At 48.8% G+C, this 19,341-nt stretch overlaps 2 protein-coding genes across 4 annotated transcripts; one reads left to right on the plus strand and one right to left on the minus strand.

Moving 5' to 3' along the window:
* Positions 1–42: 42 nt before the first annotated feature.
* LOC118217245 (ectonucleotide pyrophosphatase/phosphodiesterase family member 7-like) lies at positions 43–8,510 on the minus strand. Of its 3 annotated transcripts, none has more exons than XM_035399105.1 (7): positions 8,405–8,510; positions 6,979–7,226; positions 6,377–6,522; positions 5,293–5,925; positions 3,316–3,562; positions 2,865–2,991; positions 43–968 (listed from the first exon to the last, which is right to left on the minus strand). In XM_035399105.1, the coding sequence occupies exons 2-7, from the start codon at positions 7,061–7,063 to the stop codon at positions 905–907; spliced, it is 1,302 nt and encodes a 433-aa protein (XP_035254996.1). In that variant the 5' UTR covers positions 7,064–7,226; positions 8,405–8,510; the 3' UTR covers positions 43–904. The 3 variants fall into 3 exon arrangements, with proteins under 3 accessions (XP_035254996.1, XP_035254997.1, XP_035254998.1); XM_035399106.1 differs by having other exon boundaries at positions 6,979–7,263; positions 8,405–8,498; XM_035399107.1 differs by having other exon boundaries at positions 6,979–7,286; positions 8,405–8,498.
* Positions 8,511–10,188: 1,678 nt separating this feature from the next.
* haus7 (HAUS augmin-like complex, subunit 7) lies at positions 10,189–18,803 on the plus strand. The gene is made up of 10 exons (XM_035399108.1): positions 10,189–10,327; positions 10,956–11,071; positions 11,368–11,435; positions 11,843–11,904; positions 12,101–12,177; positions 12,637–12,804; positions 13,344–13,446; positions 13,968–14,183; positions 15,465–15,576; positions 16,194–18,803. Exons 1-10 carry the CDS (start codon positions 10,271–10,273, stop codon positions 16,253–16,255), a joined length of 1,041 nt encoding a protein of 346 aa, XP_035254999.1. The 5' UTR covers positions 10,189–10,270; the 3' UTR covers positions 16,256–18,803.
* The last annotated feature ends 538 nt before the right edge of the window (positions 18,804–19,341 follow it).

Below are 19,341 nucleotides of genomic sequence, written 5' to 3' on the forward strand. Positions count from 1 at the left end.
AACGCACATACCACTGAATCAATCTGGCACGGTAATCAGTTCAATTACATTTTATTTGTATATAACTTTTTACAGAGTCCCTATAAAAAAATATGTATGTCTGGCATCTCCAAAAAAAAAAAAAAAAAACATTGTCTTGGCATACAAAAAATAGATTTGGTATTTTGGATGTAAAATACAGGCGTTGCACATTAGAGAGGACAAACTCATGAATTACATTTGTATACAAACAACGTACAAAATTTTTTGTAAAGAAAATATGGAGAACAGTGGGCTAGATAATAATTTCAATCAAGCAACACTCCCACTCCGCACCATTGCCTCTGGGCAATGAAGCAAATGTTTATTTAATAAAATATGAATACTCAATATTTTTACACTAAAGATGGCACTAAAGATTAAAAAGTGCTGCTATCATAAAGTAAATGGTACTATACACTGATGGAGAACTTAAATTCCTTAAATGTAAACCATAAGCACAGGTGTGCCAGTTAATTGGAGAGGAAATTCTCATTTTTTCAGGTAGGTTTTTGAATATTTCTTTTGATTAGTTTTTTAATTGGAGGCTGACAAAAGGTTGTAAGGCATTTATTTTTAAAAGAGCCATCTCCCTGAACCTAATTTAAATGCTTTGTAATAATTAGATTTTCTAAATTCTTACAAATACTAATTTCTCATAGTAGGAATCTCCAGCAACATGTACGTCTAAACTGAATAAGAATACAACATAATGAAGCATAAAATAACCCTCTTGGGTAAAGAGTGTCTGAAAAGGCAAAGGGCAGTAGTGTCGAGGTCAGGAGGTGTTCGTGAGGTTTATGGGATGTTCGTGTTGCCGCTCGCTGTGAAATCCTCCGGCTCATTTTGGGATGTCCTTCTGAGAATCTGCCCGTTCCTCTGTCCTTCACATGGCTGTCTGTTTTGTGTCCAGTTCTTTTTCTTCAAAGGCCATCTTTTTTTGCTGCACGCTGAAACACAGGAAGTGATGTCATTACACGTTTGGTCCAATGCCTGTAGCTTCAGAAGTCCTTTTATTATTTTTTCCTGAGGCCAGTGGCTGGGGGATGTGTATCTGGTGAGTAAACTCTCCTCTGAAAATTAAAAATGCAAACCCCTGTTCAGCATTACCTGGGCCCACCAAAGCTGTATGAAGTTGTCCGATCTCCAATCTCTCTCCAAAGCGCACATTAACCTGTGTTGTGTGTTTTTTATTTTGGGTGCGTTTCTGTTCAGGTAGGCATCTGGTGTACTACTGTGCTGCTATGGAAACCATATTAACCAATAAGTGATCAGTTGGAGTTTGCTTCCTTTCAGTGCATGTCCTCGTACTTTCAGTGTCATCAGATAGTGTTTGACCTTGTGTTTATATCTGCTGCTGCTGACACACGTTGTATAAATATAAGTACTTCACTGTACAAGCTCACGCAATTCATAACATATCTTTTATTTGCGCTGGTTGTGTCCTGGTGGCGGGGTGATATGATGCGATATGCTCCAGTCAGCTCTTCAGTATCACTGTCATAACCGTCAATTCATAACCGCATTGGGACCTGTGATCATAAACCCACTTATAACCACAGGTCCCCATAATCAGTGCTCCTGAACACTTTAAATGACATTGGCTCAATGAGCCCATCCTATGGCCATGTTTCATGCTTTTATCGCAACTGCAAGATAATTATCTCAGGATTTCAAGGATCGAACTGATTACCTCCAAATCTGGACCCGCCAGTCTCATTTTACATAACCAGCACTAATGAATAACTTGAGATGAGGAAGTAATGACTGTGTGAAAAACACAAGGCTCATCATCCAGGGTTTAAAGAAAAACCAACTTTGCTGCTCAGAAAAAAATTAATCTTTTGACACCTTGTATTATAATTATTCTTGGCTATGTAGCGATAACGGATTATGTAACTTGCTTGCGCTGACTTGAGGGGATTGCTGTGCAGCTGAATTAACAAGCAATTTAAAGAGCTGCACGTTGCCTGTAAGTTCTAAAAATAATATAAAATAATTATTTCACAGTTTTTTCATATTGTGCACATAATCATATTTTTTGGGAATTGTAGCTTACAGCAGTTCTACGAAAAAGGATTTTTAATAATTGTTTTATTGATCAGATAAGATTTAGACTGATTCTGACTCTGAGCCACAAAGTGCTGCCCTCACTTGCTCTTGCAGATATTCATAATTAAGCAGATCTGATGTAAATGTAGCTAATGTGTGTGTTGTGTTTGTGTGCTGGGCTGTGCTAGAGCAGGTTAGGGCTATGGCAGATCTGATGTAAATGTAGCTAATGTGTGTGTTGTGTTTGTGAGCTGGGCTGTGCTAGAGCAGGTTAGGGTTATGGCAGATCTGATGTAAATGTAGCTAATGTGTGTGTTGTGTTTGTGAGCTGGGCTCTGCTAGAGCAGGTTAGGGTTATGGCAGATCTGATGTAAATGTAGCTAATGTGTGTGTTGTGTTTGTGAGCTGGGCTCTGCTACAGTGTATTAGGGTTAGTAGCTATGCTGATTACTGGACTAAGGCTGAGCCCTCAACTCTCCTGGAAGAGTCACGGGGTCTGCAGGTTTTTGTTTAAGCAGTGGATCGCACACGTTGTATGCCTCACTTGGTTTCTCGGTTCTGTTTTGGTTTTCTGAATTTATGGCAAAAAAAAAAACCCAAGGGATCCTGTAGATCTGCAGAGCGAGGGTTTGGGACCCCCCTGTGTGCTGGTGTGCCCTAAACCAAGGCGATGGAGTCCTTCTTCAGCCCCCACAGCGCGGCACGCTGACCGTGGGCCTGTCCGGTTTATTCTCTGGTCTGTGTGAACTCTCCCGTGCGGTTTTGAGAGGGGGCCAGCGACGTCGTTAGTTTACCTCTGACTGGCTCTCCTCCTCCGGCAGGCCGAGTGAGACACCGTCGCCACGAACACGATGGCCAGAAACCCGAGCACAGCGAGCAGCCCCGTGACCACGCTGGGCAGGACGGCGCTCTCCCCTGCGCCTGCACACGCAAACGCAGACAATGGCAGGAAAACACGTTCCGGTCAGGAAATGCGTCCTCTCCTTCCTGCTGATCTTCGCAGGTAAATGCGGCACGTGTGAGGTGTGGACGTGCACACTGTTATCAGCTGACCACGATAAGATTACATTATAATTTTTACAGCTGTGTTTGCAAATAAAGATCCCTGTTCGGTACTTTGCAGAACACTTATTGGGGTGGGGTGGGGGGGTGGGGGGCGGGTAGGAGCTCACCTGCGAGTGGGCTGGGGGGGGCTGGTAGGAGCTCACCTGCTGGTGGGCTGGGGGGGGGCTGGTAGGAGCTCACCTGCAGGTGGGCTGGGGGGGGGCTGGTAGGATGCCAGCATGTGGCGGGTGGCGTCCAGGGTTCCGTCGTTGGGCTCGGGCTGGATGCCCAGCAGGTGGCACATGAGCGGGTACACGTTGACCGTCTCAAAGGGCCCCACCTCCAGGTTCCGGCGGAAGGACGGCCCCACGGCCCGAAAGAAGGGCTTCATGTCCATGTCCTCGTTGTCGAACCCGTGCTCGCCCTTGTTGAACTGCAGGGTGGCAAACTGCGGGACAAAAAAGCACCAATGAGAGCTCAGAGCTCAGCGCCCTGAATGTGCCTGCTCCACGCCAGCTTTGCCACATGCTCTCATCTACACCACACGTGGCACAACCTGGCCACACGTGGCACAACCTGGCCAGCCCACATTCATTATACAACTGAAACAGATCTCCAATTAACTTTGTCATGAAATCCTTTAACATATTTTGTAACAAAAGAATAGTTAAACAAATCTGTGAAAAACAAAAAAAAATTATCTAGAATTGCATAGTTTATCCCAAGTCCCCTTAAGGGACAAAAACCCTTTAAGGTGTGAGATCACAGATATGGGATTAGAATGGTCTTAACTGAACATTCTAATGCTGATGTCACAATCACTGCTGGTGACTGAAAGCAGTGGAGTTCTAGAACACTGATGTAGATTTTTGAAAAAGCATTTTTTAAAAAAAAAAAACTTATTGAAAGTGTCTGTGGGTAGTCAGTGCTGGTAACTGGGGTTACTTCTACTGGCCAGCAGAGGGCGCAAGTAACTAAAGAAAAACTAAATATACACTCACTGCACACGTAATTATGACTTTGAATGATATCCTGTTCTTACGATGAGATTTTAATTCATTCGGTAGTTTACTCAGATGGATTCACACCATATATATATTTGCTTATTACAAATGAGTAATGTGTAAAGATTGTTCAGAAATCACAGTATGAGTTCAACATACAGTAAGTCTTTCTGATTTGTTTTGAATGAACGCACCTGGTCATTAAAATAGTAAAATGGTGATGACCGTTAGACGCAACACCTTGTTGTACACACATTTGTGGTTTCAGTGGACGTTGTAGATTCCAGAAACCGTTCTGCGTAAAAAGCAGATTTCCTGAGCCTGGCAGAGGCTGCTGATGGATGACTTTGTGAGAGAAAGCCCCAAGCTCCTCTCAGACTCATTAGACCTCTTATAATCTGAGACTCGGGGTACAGCTGGAGAATTAGCATTAGCGCTTTAGAAATATGCAGTGCAAAAATGCACACTGGCCGGTCTGGGAAGGCTCTTAGCCAAGTCCGGCACTGACTCATATCAACACGGCCAGTTGGTGTGCTGTAGTTGTGCAACTTTTCTTTAATTGCTTTTCTTTGTATCACTCACATTGATAACAGGGGTAATAAGTAGATAAGAGGTTCAGGACCATTTTTATAATGCAGGACAAGTCTCTTATATTGGATTTGCCAGCCAGTGCTGATTTAGACAGTATTTGTGATATACCCCCTTGTGTGTTTGGACAGTATTTGTGATACCCCCTTGTGTGTTTGGACAGCATTTGTGCTACCCCCTTGTGTGTTTAGACAGTATTTGTGCTACCCCCTTGTGTGTTTAGACAGTATTTGTGATACCCCCTTATGTGTTTAGACAGTATTTGTGCTACCCCCTTGTGTGTTTAGACAGTATTTGTGATACCCCCTTGTGTGTTTAGACAGTATTTGTGATACCCCCTTGTGTGTTTAGACAGTATTTGTGATACCCCCTTGTGTGTTTAGACAGTATTTGTGATACCCCCTTGTGTGTTTGGACAGTATTTGTGCTACCCCCTTGTGTGTTTAGACAGTATTTGTGATACCCCCTTATGTGTTTAGACAGTATTTGTGAAACCCCCTCAGTGTGTTTAGACAGTATTTGTGATACCCCCTCAGTGTGTTTTTAGCCGGACGGCCTGTAGCTGTAGTGGGACGTTGTCACGCACCCCGTTGATGACGTATCCGGGGTCGGCGATGAGGAGGAGGGGCAGGATGCGGGCGTTTTTGGCGTAGTGGAGGCGGCTGGGCATGTCCTCCCGCTTGTAGACGTGCAGGTGGGGGTGCCCCCCCTGCAGGGCGCTGTACACCTTCTCCAGCCGGCCCTCCTTGGGCAGCAGCATGCCCACGGGCCCGAAGTCCACCAGGTGGAAGGACAGGTCCTGGAAGGAGAAGCCGGGGATGCGGGACAGGACGATCTCCTGCACCAGCCCGTCGCGCAGCACGGCCCGCATGCCGTGGTCGGCGGTGATGATGAGGTCCAGGCGCTCGGCCAGGCCGTGGCGGCGGGCGGCGGCGCGGATGTAGCCCACGGTGCGGTCCACCTGGCGCACCATGGCGCGCCGCTGCGGCGAGTCGGGGCCGTGCCGGTGCCCCGTGCCGTCCGGCTCCCCGAAGTACATGGACACGAAGTCCAGGTCCCGCCCGCCGAACCACGCCCCCATCACCTTGTCCACGTTCTCCCGCCAGGCCGTCTCGTTGGCGTAGTTGTAGAACCGCGGCTCCACCTCGGCCACCAGCGCCCGCTCGCCCTCGTAGCTGGAGGCGGTGCCGGGGAAGTGCAGGGAGCCGGCCTTCAGACCCTGGGGGGGGGGGGGGCGAGGGGGGGCGGTAGTGAAAGATGCACCAAATCTGCTGCTGCAGTATGATGAAATACTACCTTATCTCTCCCTGACAGCTTTTACCCTATCTGTGCCCAGGCTGGATAACAGCATATATTACCTGTCTCTGAGCTGAGTGACAGTGTGTATTACCTGTCTCTGAGCTGAGTGACAGTGTGTATTACCTATCTCTGAGCTGAGTGACACAGTGTATTACCTGTCTCTGAGCTGAGTGACACAGTGTATTACCTGTCTCTGGTTTGAGTGACAGCGCGTGTTACCTGTCTGGTTTGAGTGACAGTGTGTTACCTGTCTCTCGTTTGAGTGACAGAGTGTATTACCTGTCTGGTTTGAGTGACAGTGTGTGTTACCTGTCTCTGAGCTGAGTGACAGAGTGTATTACCTGTCTGGTTTGAGTGACAGTGCGTGTTACCTGTCTCTGAGCTGTGATCCAGATGGGGAGGCTGCCGTTGTCCCACCACTCATTCACAAACTGGGTCATGTAGTACGGCTTCTTCTCCTGGCTGCTGGTGTTGAACCACATGTTGTGGATCACGCCGTGGTTCTCTACGTATCGCCCTTAGGAAAGAGAGCTTCAGTGAACAGGGGCAGCTATCCCTTACCCTGCCAGTGGGGGGCGCTATCCCTTACCCTGCCAGTGGGGGGCGCTAACCCTAACTCTGCCAGTGGGGGGCGCTAACCCTTACCCTGCCAGTGGGGGGCACTAACCTTTACCCTGCCAGTGGGGAAGCTAACCCTTACCCTGCCAGCTGCCTGGCTCCAACTGCTTCTGCTGTCCGCACACTAACAGTTAATACACATGGAAGGGAGAAATACTGGAGCGTTTGGGTTAAATGTTAGCCTTGGACTGGAGATAAAGTGGAGGTAGTTCTGGGCAGAAGCCAGCACTGAGTGTGATGTCATTTCCTGTGACTCTGTAGAAACGCAGTTATTCAGGCCCGGCGAGCCAGCCGGTGCTGCCTGGTTCTAGCAGCGCGGTGGAGCAGGTGCGTACCCGCCCTGCTAGGCGCGTACCTGTGAGCAAGGTGAAGTGTGTGGGGCTGGTGATGGTGATGAAGGGCGGAGTCACGTAAGCCGCCTTCACGCCGTCCCGCGCCATGGCGTCCAGGTTGGGGGTGTCCACGTCTCGGTCGTAGTCCCACCGGAATCCGTCGAAGGAGATGAGCAGCAGCTTGTTGCGGGACCTGGTGGCCCCCTTCAGCGGGGCCCCCCCCGCAAAGAGACACCATCAGGAGGCAGAGGCACCCGGTCCACAGCATGGCCTGTCCAATCCAGAGCATCCACAGTGACCTCACACTCCTTATGCACCAATCACAGCATCCCTGGGAACCAACACTGTGTTCTTATGACATCACAATCATCCACACTATACTTCTGAATATACCCTTGGCACTGACTCTGGATGTGCACCTAAAATACTCTGCATCTCTGAGTTTTGTTTAAACTCCACACACTTCCGAATTTTTATCAGAAACAAATACAGATACAAATACAAATAGTGACATCTCCCTCCACCCTTACTGTAGGACAATCTCTAGTGTCCTGTACACACCTGTAGCACAATCACTAGTGTTCTGTACACATCTGTAGCATAATCATTAATGTACACACCTGTAGCACAATCACTAGTGTTCTGTACACATCTGTAGCATAATCACTAATGTACACACCTGTAGCACAATCACTTGTGTTCTGTACACATCTGTAGCACAATCACTAGTGTACACACCTGTAGCACAATCACTTGTGTCCTGTACAAACCTGTAACACAATCACTAGTGTTCTGTACACACCTGTAGCACAATCACTAGTGTTCTGTACACACCTGTAGCATAATCACTAATGTACACTCCTGTAGCACAATCACTAGTGTTCTGTACACATCTGTAGCACAATCACTAATGTACACACCTGTAGCACAATCACTTGTGTCCTGTACAAACCTGTAACACAATCACTAGTGTTCTGTACACACCTGTAGCACAATCACTAGTGTTCTGTACACACCTGTAGCATAATCACTAATGTACACTCCTGTAGCACAATCACTAGTGTTCTGTACACATTTGTAGCATAATCACTAATGTACACACCTGTAGCACAATCACTTGTGTCCTGAACAAACCTGTAACACAATCACTAGTGTTCTGTACACATCTGTAGCATAATCACTAATGTACACACCTGTAGCACAATCACTAGTGTCCTGTACACACCTGTAGCACAATCTCTAGTGTTCTGTACACACCTGTACCACAATTTCTGGTGTCCTGTACACACCTGTAGCACAATCACTAGCGTTCTGTACATCCCTGTAGCACAACCACTAGTGTCCTGTACACACCTGTAACACAATCATTAGTGTCCTGTACACACCTGTAGCTCAGTCACTCATGTTCTGTACACACCTGTGGCAGTGACATTTCTCTGTTCTACACACCTGAGATGTTAGCAGGTTTCCCTTTGAAGTGCGAGGTGCAGTATTCCGCCTGTTCTGACGTGCGATGCTCAGTTCAGGCTGCTCTCCCCTCTGCAGTATGGGTGAGATTGCTGACCTCTTCGCTTCTCATAGCAGTGGACCCTCTGTCCCTCCCACCGTGAGCGAAGTTCACTCCGTTATCTAATCGCAGGCTATCACTTTGATTTGGCTCAGCAAGTTCAAGAGTCTGTTCAAAACTACATTATAAACTAATCTATCTACTAAATCAAAGGAGGAAGTGGTTTCCCATTAAAAAGGCAACCGATCAATTAATTCTTGTGCTTGTTCAATTATGTGTCGATTGAATATTATGTTTTTCTTACCTTTTGTGTTTCCTTTGCAGGCAATGTTTTACCATAACATAAGGCGTCTAAGTTCCTGGAATATGTATGTTGTTATTATTAAACATGTACTCATACTCAACAGGACAGAGTACAAAAGTTTAATGGCATTTGCTGTTGTCGATTCACCTTCATAACACACACGCACAACACGCTCTTCTACACACACATATGCACGCACACACTTATCATATGCGAGAAGCTACTAATGGTAGAAACTTTAATCTGAATCACCATGCCCATACTTATGGGCTGCATGTTAAAATCTGACAGCGTTCCGAACCCCACGTGCTCCGATAAGCGATCGGTATTCCCGTCTGTGATGTCTTATCCCGGGTGACTTTCCCTGCTTCCATTTCGCATGTCGTTTCTTGGCACAGCTGCGTGTGTTTTCCTTGATTGACTCGGCTTGATTTTCCAAACGTGACCGCTAGTAGTACAGAACATGGCTCCGTTATCCAGTTTACTGCATGCAGGCCCGCACCAATAAAAGAAACTGTCCAGACTAAACACAGTATATCCGTTGACTTAAATTTTTATCTTGGCAGAACAGATCTGATGCCTCTGCTATGTTCAGTCACTCTCCAATAGAGACACTGCCCTGTCACTGACCGTCCAGATATAAAAGAATTAAAATCTACCGCAGCGTGAATTTCCTGTATGACCTTTCCGAGCATTATATGTTATATCTGTATCTCTGAAGAGATAAGATATTTCCCTGGAACTTTCACCACAGATGAAAGAAGTCCTCGTCAAATTATCACCTTGTCTGGAGATCAGATTGGCTTGGTCAGATGACATCATAAAACTCCTCCAGACAGAAGAGACACTGTTGGTTGATGATAGATTTGCATTGTGTGCATTTTGCATTTGTCTCAGCAGTTTTCAGAATTCAGATGCAGGATGGAACTGCATCTGAATTTGTGTTTTTGTTTTGTGTAGTAGCGATCAGGGGGCATGGTGGTGCAGTGGGTTCTAGGTTCGTATCCTGGCCTGGGCCTTTCTGTGTGGAGTTTGCATGTTCTCCCTGTGTCCGCATGGGTTTTCTCCAGGTACTCTGTGGGTTTCCTCCCACAGTCCAAAGACATGCAGGTAGGCTAACTGGAGACTTTAAATTGCCCATAGATTTGAGTGTGTGAGTGAATGGTGTGTGAGCCCTGCAATAGATTGGCAGCCAGTCCAGGGTATTCAGTTCCTACAATACTGTTATTCCCTTGGGTGAGGTATCCAAGAATTGAATATATACTGTGAAAGTCACTCTGGCAAGTGTCTGCTAAATGCTTAAATATAAACACGCAAGCGGCTTTTAATTCAATACTTAGATGACAACCGATAACCAAAAGCAAACCGAAATACCGCATATCGAAAGTATAACCTAACTTGTTTCGTACTCCGGTTCAATAGATGGCGGTATGCCCCTGTTCAAGTACTTCTAGGCACAATGAATGACTGAAGAAGACCAACCGAACATCACCAGTCGGAAAAGATGGCGGGGACTTTGAAAGAGAAACTGTTGGCTGAACGCGTATACAGTAAGCTACAGGTAGCCGCTCACCTAACTACGTCTTTTATTTTGATGAATCAATTATTTAAATATTAGTGTTTTGCAATAGCGAACGAATGCAGTGTATTGTTTAGTACTAGTTAGCTTACAACTGTATCTGTATAGCGAAAGAAGTTTGCGATAAGTTAGCAGCTAACTTTAGCGAGCTTGTTGGGATTTGGCAAAATAGGTCATTAGGTACCATAACGTAAAAGGATTTAACCTGGAAAATTTTGCAGAGTTGTTAGCTGGTCTAGTTTAAAAGGCAGCTGACAATGTATTGTACGCTTGTGTTTTTATTTAAATACTAGCCTTGCGCATTTAGCTAATTAGCGTACTAGTTGCTGTTGAAGTTTTGTCAATAGAATAGGATATTGTGTTAACAAGCTAGTTAGCTAAATGCTGTATAGCAACATTATTTGTTAATTGTTAGCTGCGTTGAAAAGTAAACCATATTTTTGTGACCATTCTCCACTTTTCTCGAGTCTTTCGATATGACCTTTTGTTTTGGTTAGCCTTCAAACGCTATGCAGAACGAGTTTGCTATCTTGCATTGAGTTGTGTTAATAAACTCAGTTTTAAATAACAGAAATAATAAACAAAATTCTAACATGTTGATGTTGTTCAGTGCCTGGGGTGCCCCCTGGTGGAAGGGCTGTTTTTGCAGGAAGCGGGCGGTATGATAGGCCTGCTGTGCACCCCCTCTTTGCACCGTACGGATATTCTCAAATGGATCTGTGGCAGGTATGTGCACACCAGATATCCCCTGCTCCCACTCAGTGTGAAGTACAAAATAAGAGTTAAAGCCTTTAAGGAGTTCTGTAGTTCTGTTCTGCAGTTATGATCTGTCAGTCTGCTGTGACAGCCAGTATCGCACAATTTCCCTAAAGCTCAACAGCTGTGTTTACCGTTTTGACTCTTTTTTACTCTTAGATATATAACTGATTATTGGAATCTGGGAGTTAATCATTGTGCAGCTGTTTGTATTGTTTTAAATGCCCATGTCCTGATACCATTTCTGTGCTTGTCTTGTTTTAAAGCTGTTGTCCATCGCTGAAGGAGAAGTTCTCCACTCTTAAATCAACACAGACTGACACGCTGACTCAAGGTGAGCGGCTGGGGGGGGGGGGGGGGTTATATAAGGTCTCATGCTGCTTTTTCGTAGGTATTTCAGTCCCTGTACCCCCAGCTCAGTGTTTGCTGTGGGTCCCAGCTGAGCCTGACTGGCCTGGGCAGGGGTGCGCCTGCCAGCACAGGGACAGCGTTATTTTGGCAGCCACCCGACGCTGCTGATCATGTGTCCTCCGGCTGCTCAGCGCAGTCTTTCACCCGGAGGATGTCGCTGTGGGTGGGGCTTTAGAGAGGGACAGTCCAGCTGAGTGAGGGTTGTGGCGGAAGAACCACTGTTGTGTTCATGATCCACGCCTAATCTAAACTGTCTTTGTGCTCTGTGCTGCACTGCATCCTCCCTCCCTGCCTCCCTCCCTGCCTCGGCCCGCCCCCTGGCCCATGCAGAGATGGTGCGCTTCGGCCACGAGATGATGCTCTGTGGGCCTGATGACCTGGATCTCATAAAGGTGAGTGTGACTGAAGCGCTTTGTGCAAACGGCACATGCTTTTATCATCACTCTTCATGTAAAACCAACACTACCACATTACGGAGGTTCACTGACCAGGCGTAGGTCTGGTTTGTCTGCAGTCTTAGCCTTGTCTGTGATCCAGGTCTTACGTTATAAACCCCGCCCCCTCTCTGTGTCTCCGCCCCCTCTGCAGGGCTTGGCTCCACCTCTGCGCCAGCTTCACTTCATGGAGCAGCTGCTCGCCCTGGTCCCAGAGAAACAGGCTGACTGGTACTTATTCAGCAATTGTCCCAGTCTTACTGTGTTCAGTGCGCAGCTGAGTGTGTTGGTGTTACTGTGTTCAGTGCAGAGCTGAGTGTGCTGGTGTTACTGTGTTCAGTGCAGAGCTGAGTGTGCTGGTGTTACTGTGTTCAGTGCAGAGCTGAGTGTGCTGTTGTTACTGTGTTCAGTGCAGAGCTGAGTGTGTTGGTGTTACTGTGTTCAGTGCAGAGCTGAGTGTGTTGGTGTTACTGTGTTCAGTGCAGAGCTGAGTGTGCTGGTGTTACTGTGTTCAGTGCAGAGCTGAGTGTGCTGGTGTTACTGTGTTCAGTGCAGAGCTGAGTGTGCTGGTGTTACTGTGTTCAGTGCAGAGCTGAGTGTGCTGGTGTTACTGTGTTCAGTTGGGGGCTGAGTGTGCTGGTGTTACCGTGTTCAGTTGGGGGCTGAGTGTGCTGGTGTTACTGTGTTCAGTGCGCAGCTGAGTGTTGGGGAGGTGCTGGTGAGGGGAGAGGAGTTTTTGGGGGAGCTGATGTCCGTGCCCCACATGGCCCAGCTCAACGCGCTCCTGAACCCCGACTGCAGCCCCTGGAGCGCTGACCTCAGGGAGATGCTCCGCCGCAGAGCCCCCCCGGGCAAGACGTGAGTCCGGCCTGACCCCTGACCCCGGCCTGACCCCTGACCCCTCACCCCGGCCTGACCCCTGACCCCCTGACCCTGGCCTGACCCCGGGCTGACCCCTGACCCTGGCCTGGCCCCCTGACCTCGGCCTGACCCCAGCCTGACCCCTGACCTCGGCCTGACCCCCGACCCTGGCCTGACCCCTCACCCCGGCCTGACCCCCGACCCCAGCTTGACCCCTGACCCTGATCCCAGTCTGCTGTCTGTGCGTGTGACTGCACCCTGTCTGTGGGGTGTCTGAGTTAGACACCTGCACTGCCTGTGTCTCATCTGTAGTGCTGTGCTCATTTTCACATAATACATCATAGTATTCTCTGAAGCATTGCTGTAAATAATCTGCTAATCTGACAGCCTTATTCAGGGGTACCTCCCGAGCATTTAAGTGACATATTCCATAAGGTTTATTCAGCTGTGAAATGAAGGTTAACTGATTAGATCTGGGTTACAGTGGCAGTAATGAACCTGTGAATGTCTGCTTGGTGACATCATTGTGCCTGTAGGGGTGAGAGGTCAGTGTGCTCAAAGCCCGATGAAGACGCTGTGGCCCAAGCCAGCGCTCTGCTGCAGTCAACTCGGTGTGTGCTGGAGGATCTGCGCAAAGAAGTGAGCCTCCCTTCTCCCACACACTCCTCTCCTCTCCTCCCCCTCCCTCTCCCCTAACTCCTCCTCTCCTCCCCCTGCCTCTCCCCTAACTCCTCCTCTCCCTCGCCCTGCCCTTCTCTCCTCCCCTTTTTTTTCATTCACTGCCAGGGCCCAGGTCTGACAGAACTGCTCATGTAGATCCAGGTTCTGCTGTAGCCCTTGTTCAGGTCATCTGTAGTGCAGGAGTTTAATTCCTTTATGGTGTAGAGTGAGAGCTGGGGCTGCAGATTGTTCCAATACTGTGGCCTGTTCATTGATTCCTCTCTCACCAGTGTGTTTGTGCAGCCTGACGGTCTCTCTCTCTCTCTCTCTCCAGTGTGTTTGTGCAGCCTGACGGTCTCTCTCTCTCTCCAGTGTGTTTGTGCAGCCTGACGGTCTCTCTCTCTCTCTCCAGTGTGTTTGTGCAGCCTGACAGTCTCTCTCTCTCTCACCAGTGTGTTTGTGCAGCCTGACGGTCTCTCTCTCTCTCTCTCTCTCTCCAGTGTGTGTTCCTGCAGTCTGGGGGCGTGGCTCCCAGGCCCGGCCTCTCCCCCTGTGCTCTGCGATTGGCCATTTCAGACCTGTCTCAGCTGATGTCAGCGTTCAGTCAGTCCTTCAACACGGAGTTAAAAGGCTACTGCCAGCGGGGGCCCCCGGCCCTCTCCCCCCACGCACAGAGCTTCCGCAGCGTGCACCAGCTGCTGCTCACCTGCAGCCAGGTACAGCGCAGACACACACACTCATACACACGCACACACACACACTCATACAGACACACTCACACACACACACAGAGCTTCCGCAGCGTGCACCAGCTGCTGCTCACCTGCAGCCAGGTACAGCGCAGACACACACACTCATACACACACACACACGCGCAGAGCTTCCACAGCGTGCACCAGCTGCTGCTCACCTGCAGCCAGGTACAGCGCAGACACACACACTCATACACACGCACACACACACACTCATACAGACACACTCACACACACACACAGAGCTTCCGCAGCGTGCACCAGCTGCTGCTCACCTGCAGCCAGGTACAGCGCAGACACACACACTCATACACACACACACACGCGCAGAGCTTCCACAGCGTGCACCAGCTGCTGCTCACCTGCAGCCAGGTACAGCGCAGACACACACACTCATACACACGCACACACACACACTCATACAGACACACTCACACACACACACACACACACAGAGCTTCCGCAGCGTGCACCAGCTGCTGCTCACCTGCAGCCAGGTACAGCACAGACACACGCACACACACACACACACACACTCACACACTCACACTCATATACGCACACGCACACACACACACACACACACTCATATACGCACACGCACACACACACACACACACACTCATATACGCACACACACTCACACACACACACACACACACACAGCTTCCGCTGCGTGCACAAGCTGCTGCTCAGCTGCAGCCAGGTATGGAGCAGGCACACGCACTCATACACACACACAATCATTTACATGCACTGGCACGCACACACTCATACACACACACAATCATTTACATGCACTGGCACGCACACACTCATACACACACACAATCATTCACACGCACTGGCACGCACACACTCATACACACACACAATCATTCACGCGCACTGGCACGCACACACTCATACTCATGCACATACACGCATGCGCACACGTACACACAGACATGCACACTCACACTTACACGTGCACACTTGATGCTCGTAGCTGATTGGCTGGTGTGTGTGATGATTGCTGATTGGCTGGTGTGTGTGTGCTGATTGCTGATTGGCAGATGTGTGTTTGCTGATTACTGATTGGCTGGTCTGTGTGTGCGATTATTGCTGATTTGCTAGTCTGTGTGTGTGCTGATTGCTGACTGGCTTTTCTGTGTGTGTGCTAACTGCTGATTGGCTGGTGCGTGTGCTGATTGGCTGATCTGTGTGTGTGCTGATTGCTGATTGGCGGGTGTGTGGCGTTCTCAGGAGCTGCAGGCTCTTCAGCAGCTGTCAGACACGTCCAGCGCTGTGTCAGCGACCGTCAAGCACATGCAGACAGACAGGAAGTACTGGGGAGACGGACAGAAGTACACGCTGCGTGAGTACTCTGTGTCCAACTGTGTTTTAACAGGGGGGGTACTCTGTGTCTAACTGTGTTTTAACAGGGGGAGTACTCTGTGTCTAACTGTGTTTAACAGAGGGAGTACTCTGTGTCTAACTGTGTTTAGCAGAGGAGGTACTCTGTGTCGAACTGTGTTTAGCTGAGGAGGTACTCTGTGTCTAACTGTGTTTAGCAGTGGGAATACTCTGTGTCTAACTGTGTTTAGCAGTGGGAATACTCTGTGTCAAACCTGTGGCACTAGACAGAATGTGGGAAGCACCGCAGCAGCACAGGCTGTGAGAGACGGCCATTTTAAAAGTGTGAAATGGAGCTGAGGGAGTCTGATTTAAACATTTAGATGGGTGCCGTTTCAGCCTGTGCTTAGCTGAAGGGCTATAGCCGTGGGTTTGGAGCTGGCAACCCTTTCCATTATTTCATCATTCTGAGCTGACCTCCGAACAGAAGTATGCCCCAGTGTAGCTGTTCTGCGCTGCATGTGCTGTATTTATAGCCACTCGCTCGTGCTTTTAAATGCACGCCCGCCTCCACTTTGACCTTCGACCCCGGGCGTGTGTGTGTCTGGCTCACGCTGATTCCTCTGCTCTCTGTCTCAGCTGCCAGACTGGACGGGCTGAAGAAAAAATACACAGAGTTCCTGTCCCTGCATGCAGCGTGACGGGGGACCAGGCAGTGCTGCAGTGCATTCTGGGACAGAGTCCACCTGCAGCCTGGAATATACCCCCACCACGTTACACTCTGGACGAGAGAAAGCACCCACTGCACCTGGACAGAGAGAATACACACACCTCGTCTTTAACACCCAGACTGTTGTATCAGTTTTGAACAAAAACAAAAAGCCCCCAGCATCTTATCGCTGTGAGACCGAGTTCGCCCGCATTAGCTGAAGACGCAGCGGGACAAAGCACACTCATCGCTCACGTCCTACTGCGAGAAGGTTTCCCCATTATGTTACTCATGTAGTGCACTCCAAACTCAACACGACGGTCTTCTGTATGCCAGTAATGGTCTGAAACTTTTGCGTTTTTGTTTCTGTACAAACCCCCTGAACCTGTGGTCCCAGCCCATGAGGTGGGGACATCACTAATGCAGCGTAGGGTACGGGCTCTGTGTTTGATGGGGAGTTTGATTTGAAATGCTTTCCTATGCAGTGCTGGTGTTGGATGAGCTGGTGTTGGATGTGCTGATGTTGGATGAGCTGATGTTGGATGAGCTGGTGTTGGATGAGCTGGTGTTGGATGAGCTGGTGTTGGATGAGCTGGTGTTGGGTGAGCTGACGTTGGATGAGCTGGTGTTGGATGAGCTGGTGTTGGATGAGCTGATGTTGGATGAGCTGATGTTGGATGAGCTGGTGTTGGATGAGCTGACGTTGGATGAGCTGACGTTGGATGAGCTGACGTTGGATGAGCTGGTGTTGGATGAGCTGACGTTGGATGAGCTGATGTTGGATGAGCTGATGTTGGATGAGCTGATGTTGGATGAGCTGATGTTGGATGAGCTGATGTTGGATAAGCTGTCGTTGGATGAGCTGATGTTGGATGAGCTGATGTTGGATGAGCTGGTCTTGGATGAGCTGGTGTTGGATGAGCTGGTGTTGGATGAGCTGTCGTTGGATGAGCTGATGTTGGATGAGCTGACGTTGGATGAGCTGACGTTGGATGAGCTGGTGTTGGGTGAGCTGGTGTTGGGTGAGCTGGTGTTGGGTGAGCTGGTGTTGGATGAGCTGGTGTTGGATGAGCTGGTGTTGGATGAGCTGGTGTTGGATGAGCTGGTGTTGGATGAGCTGGTGTTGGATGAGCTGGTGTTGGATGAGCTGGTGTTGAGGCGGTCATGGCGGTCTCCGCGTATCCCCCCAGGTCTCTGTCCTCCGCCTGATAGGGCGCTCAGCGACTCTGATGCCTGCGCTTCTCCAGTGGCTGCGGGTCACCAGTGCGAGCCGCGTGCTGTCAAACCGCTGGTGTGGGCCGCTGAGTCATTCCCTCATTTCAGTCTGCTGCTGCGACCTTTTCATTCCGGAAAGAATTATTTCACCTTATTATTCCAATCCTTCTGAACATTTTTATTATAATTGTTATTTTTTGCGTAGTTGTGATGAGGAAGTGTGTTTGTGTGCTCGTTGGCGTTCGGTGTGGGAGACGGTTGATTGGTCGCGCTGGAGGAAGCTGTTCGGGGATCTGTGACGCTGTAAGGCTGGGGTCGGTGGATGCATCCGGCCGTATGAAGGGATTCTGACACCGGGGGGCGCTGTGCACCGCACTCAGGAGGTTTTTAGTTTGCCCGTCCTGTGTGCGCAGAGGGGAGAGAACGTGGGGCTGCACGCGGGGAAGAGGCTGAGGAACCTGAAATTTGTTCATGTCCCTCGTGCATTTATGTGTGTTTGTGGTGGTGTAAGAGTGTGTGTGTGTGTGTGTGTGTGTGTGTGAGGTGTATTAGATCAGAGGTATGTCACCAGTCCCTGGTCTCATTAGTCAGGTGAAATTAAATGTAATTAAGGTGGAAAGATTGCAGCTGGGTCTTTGTGAGGGGCGACAGTTATTAATATCAGTCAGAAATAATGAATCCCCTGTGCGTAAGAATGAGTCCTCTGTGATTCATTCTCTCACGCCGATGATTCATTCTTGTGCATGAGGGATTCATTCTCGCATGAGCGACTCATTCTCCTGCACAGGCGATTCGTTCCCGCGCCCAGGCGATTCATCGGATTCAATCGGCTGCCCATGAGAGTGACTCTGTGCCGCGGGACGGCTGTCCTGGTGCTGGAACGCTGTTGTGTGTGTCTGTGCACATAGGGCAGTGCCGGTAACCGTGGTAACATGACCCTGTGACTGAAAAAACCGTCAGTTAAAGGTGATTCATTCGTTTATTTTTCTCATACCGTGGCATCACGCTAGCCCAGCTGCTATTTCCGCGCGACATGCAACAGCTTATGAATATGCGGGGTGCTGGCCTTCGTTAAGAGCGCATTTACTCTGACGTTCTTCTCCTCAAGTAGAAATGCAGCGGCTCAGACACTTATTCACGCCAGCTGTTCTGCTGACTGTTTGCTTTTGTAGATTTATTCGGTTTTATTTTGGTTTTATTAATTACTTGTATTGCAATACTGCTGATTATAATAGCAACTACTCAGTGTAATTAAAAAAAGTAATACATGTGTGCAACACTCTGTTGTGTTAAAATCTTCTAAATAAAAGCTGAACGGAGAGAAATGGCACAGGAAACCCGCCCTGGTTTTTGTGAGCTTGCGTAGAGGTGCAGCCCTGTATGGGTGTATTATTTTTAGTTGTATGCATGTGTGTGGGGGGGGTGGGGGAGGTGGTCAAGTCTCACCACTGCCAGTCAGTGTCTGTCAAGTTGAGGTGAAGCCGTCGCTGGAAAATCTGTCTCCCCCCTTCTCTCTCTCTCTCTCCATTCCTCCCTCTCTCTCTCTCCTCATTAATCTATGGGAGTGGTGCTGTCAGTGTGCCTGCAAAGTGAATGAGCGTGCGTGTGTGTACTTGCGTGTGTTTGTGTGTGTGCGCCTCTGTGTTTATGCGTGTGTGTGCGTGCGTGCATGGGTGTGTACTTGCGTGTGTTTGTGTGTGTAGATATGTATGTGTCTGTGTGTGTGTGTGCATGTGTGCGTGCATGTCTGTGTGTTTGTGTGTGTCTCTGTTTGTGTGTGTGTGTGTGTGTCTGTGCATGCGTGTCTGTGTTTGTGTTTGTGTGTCTGTGCGTGTGTGTGTGTCTGTGCGTGTCTGTGTTTGT

Source organism: Anguilla anguilla, chromosome 17 (genome assembly GCF_013347855.1).
Source record: "Anguilla anguilla isolate fAngAng1 chromosome 17, fAngAng1.pri, whole genome shotgun sequence".
In the NCBI taxonomy this organism is placed as follows: domain Eukaryota; kingdom Metazoa; phylum Chordata; class Actinopteri; order Anguilliformes; family Anguillidae; genus Anguilla; species Anguilla anguilla.

Coding starts and splice junctions, on each gene's coding strand:
- LOC118217245 (XM_035399105.1), bottom strand. CDS start 7,063: ATGGCGCGGGACGGCGTGAAGGCGGCTTACGTGACTCCGCCCTTCATC. Junction 2,992..3,315: donor CCCCCCCAGCCCACCTGCAG/GTGAGCTCCTAC, acceptor TTGCGTGTGCAG/GCGCAGGGGAGAGCGCCGTC. Junction 969..2,864: donor AGGAGGAGAGCCAGTCAGAG/GTAAACTAACGA, acceptor CCTGTGTTTCAG/CGTGCAGCAAAAAAAGATGG.
- haus7 (XM_035399108.1), top strand. CDS start 10,271: ATGGCGGGGACTTTGAAAGAGAAACTGTTGGCTGAACGCGTATACAGT. Junction 11,072..11,367: donor CTCAAATGGATCTGTGGCAG/GTATGTGCACAC, acceptor CTTGTTTTAAAG/CTGTTGTCCATCGCTGAAGG. Junction 11,436..11,842: donor GACTGACACGCTGACTCAAG/GTGAGCGGCTGG, acceptor TGGCCCATGCAG/AGATGGTGCGCTTCGGCCAC.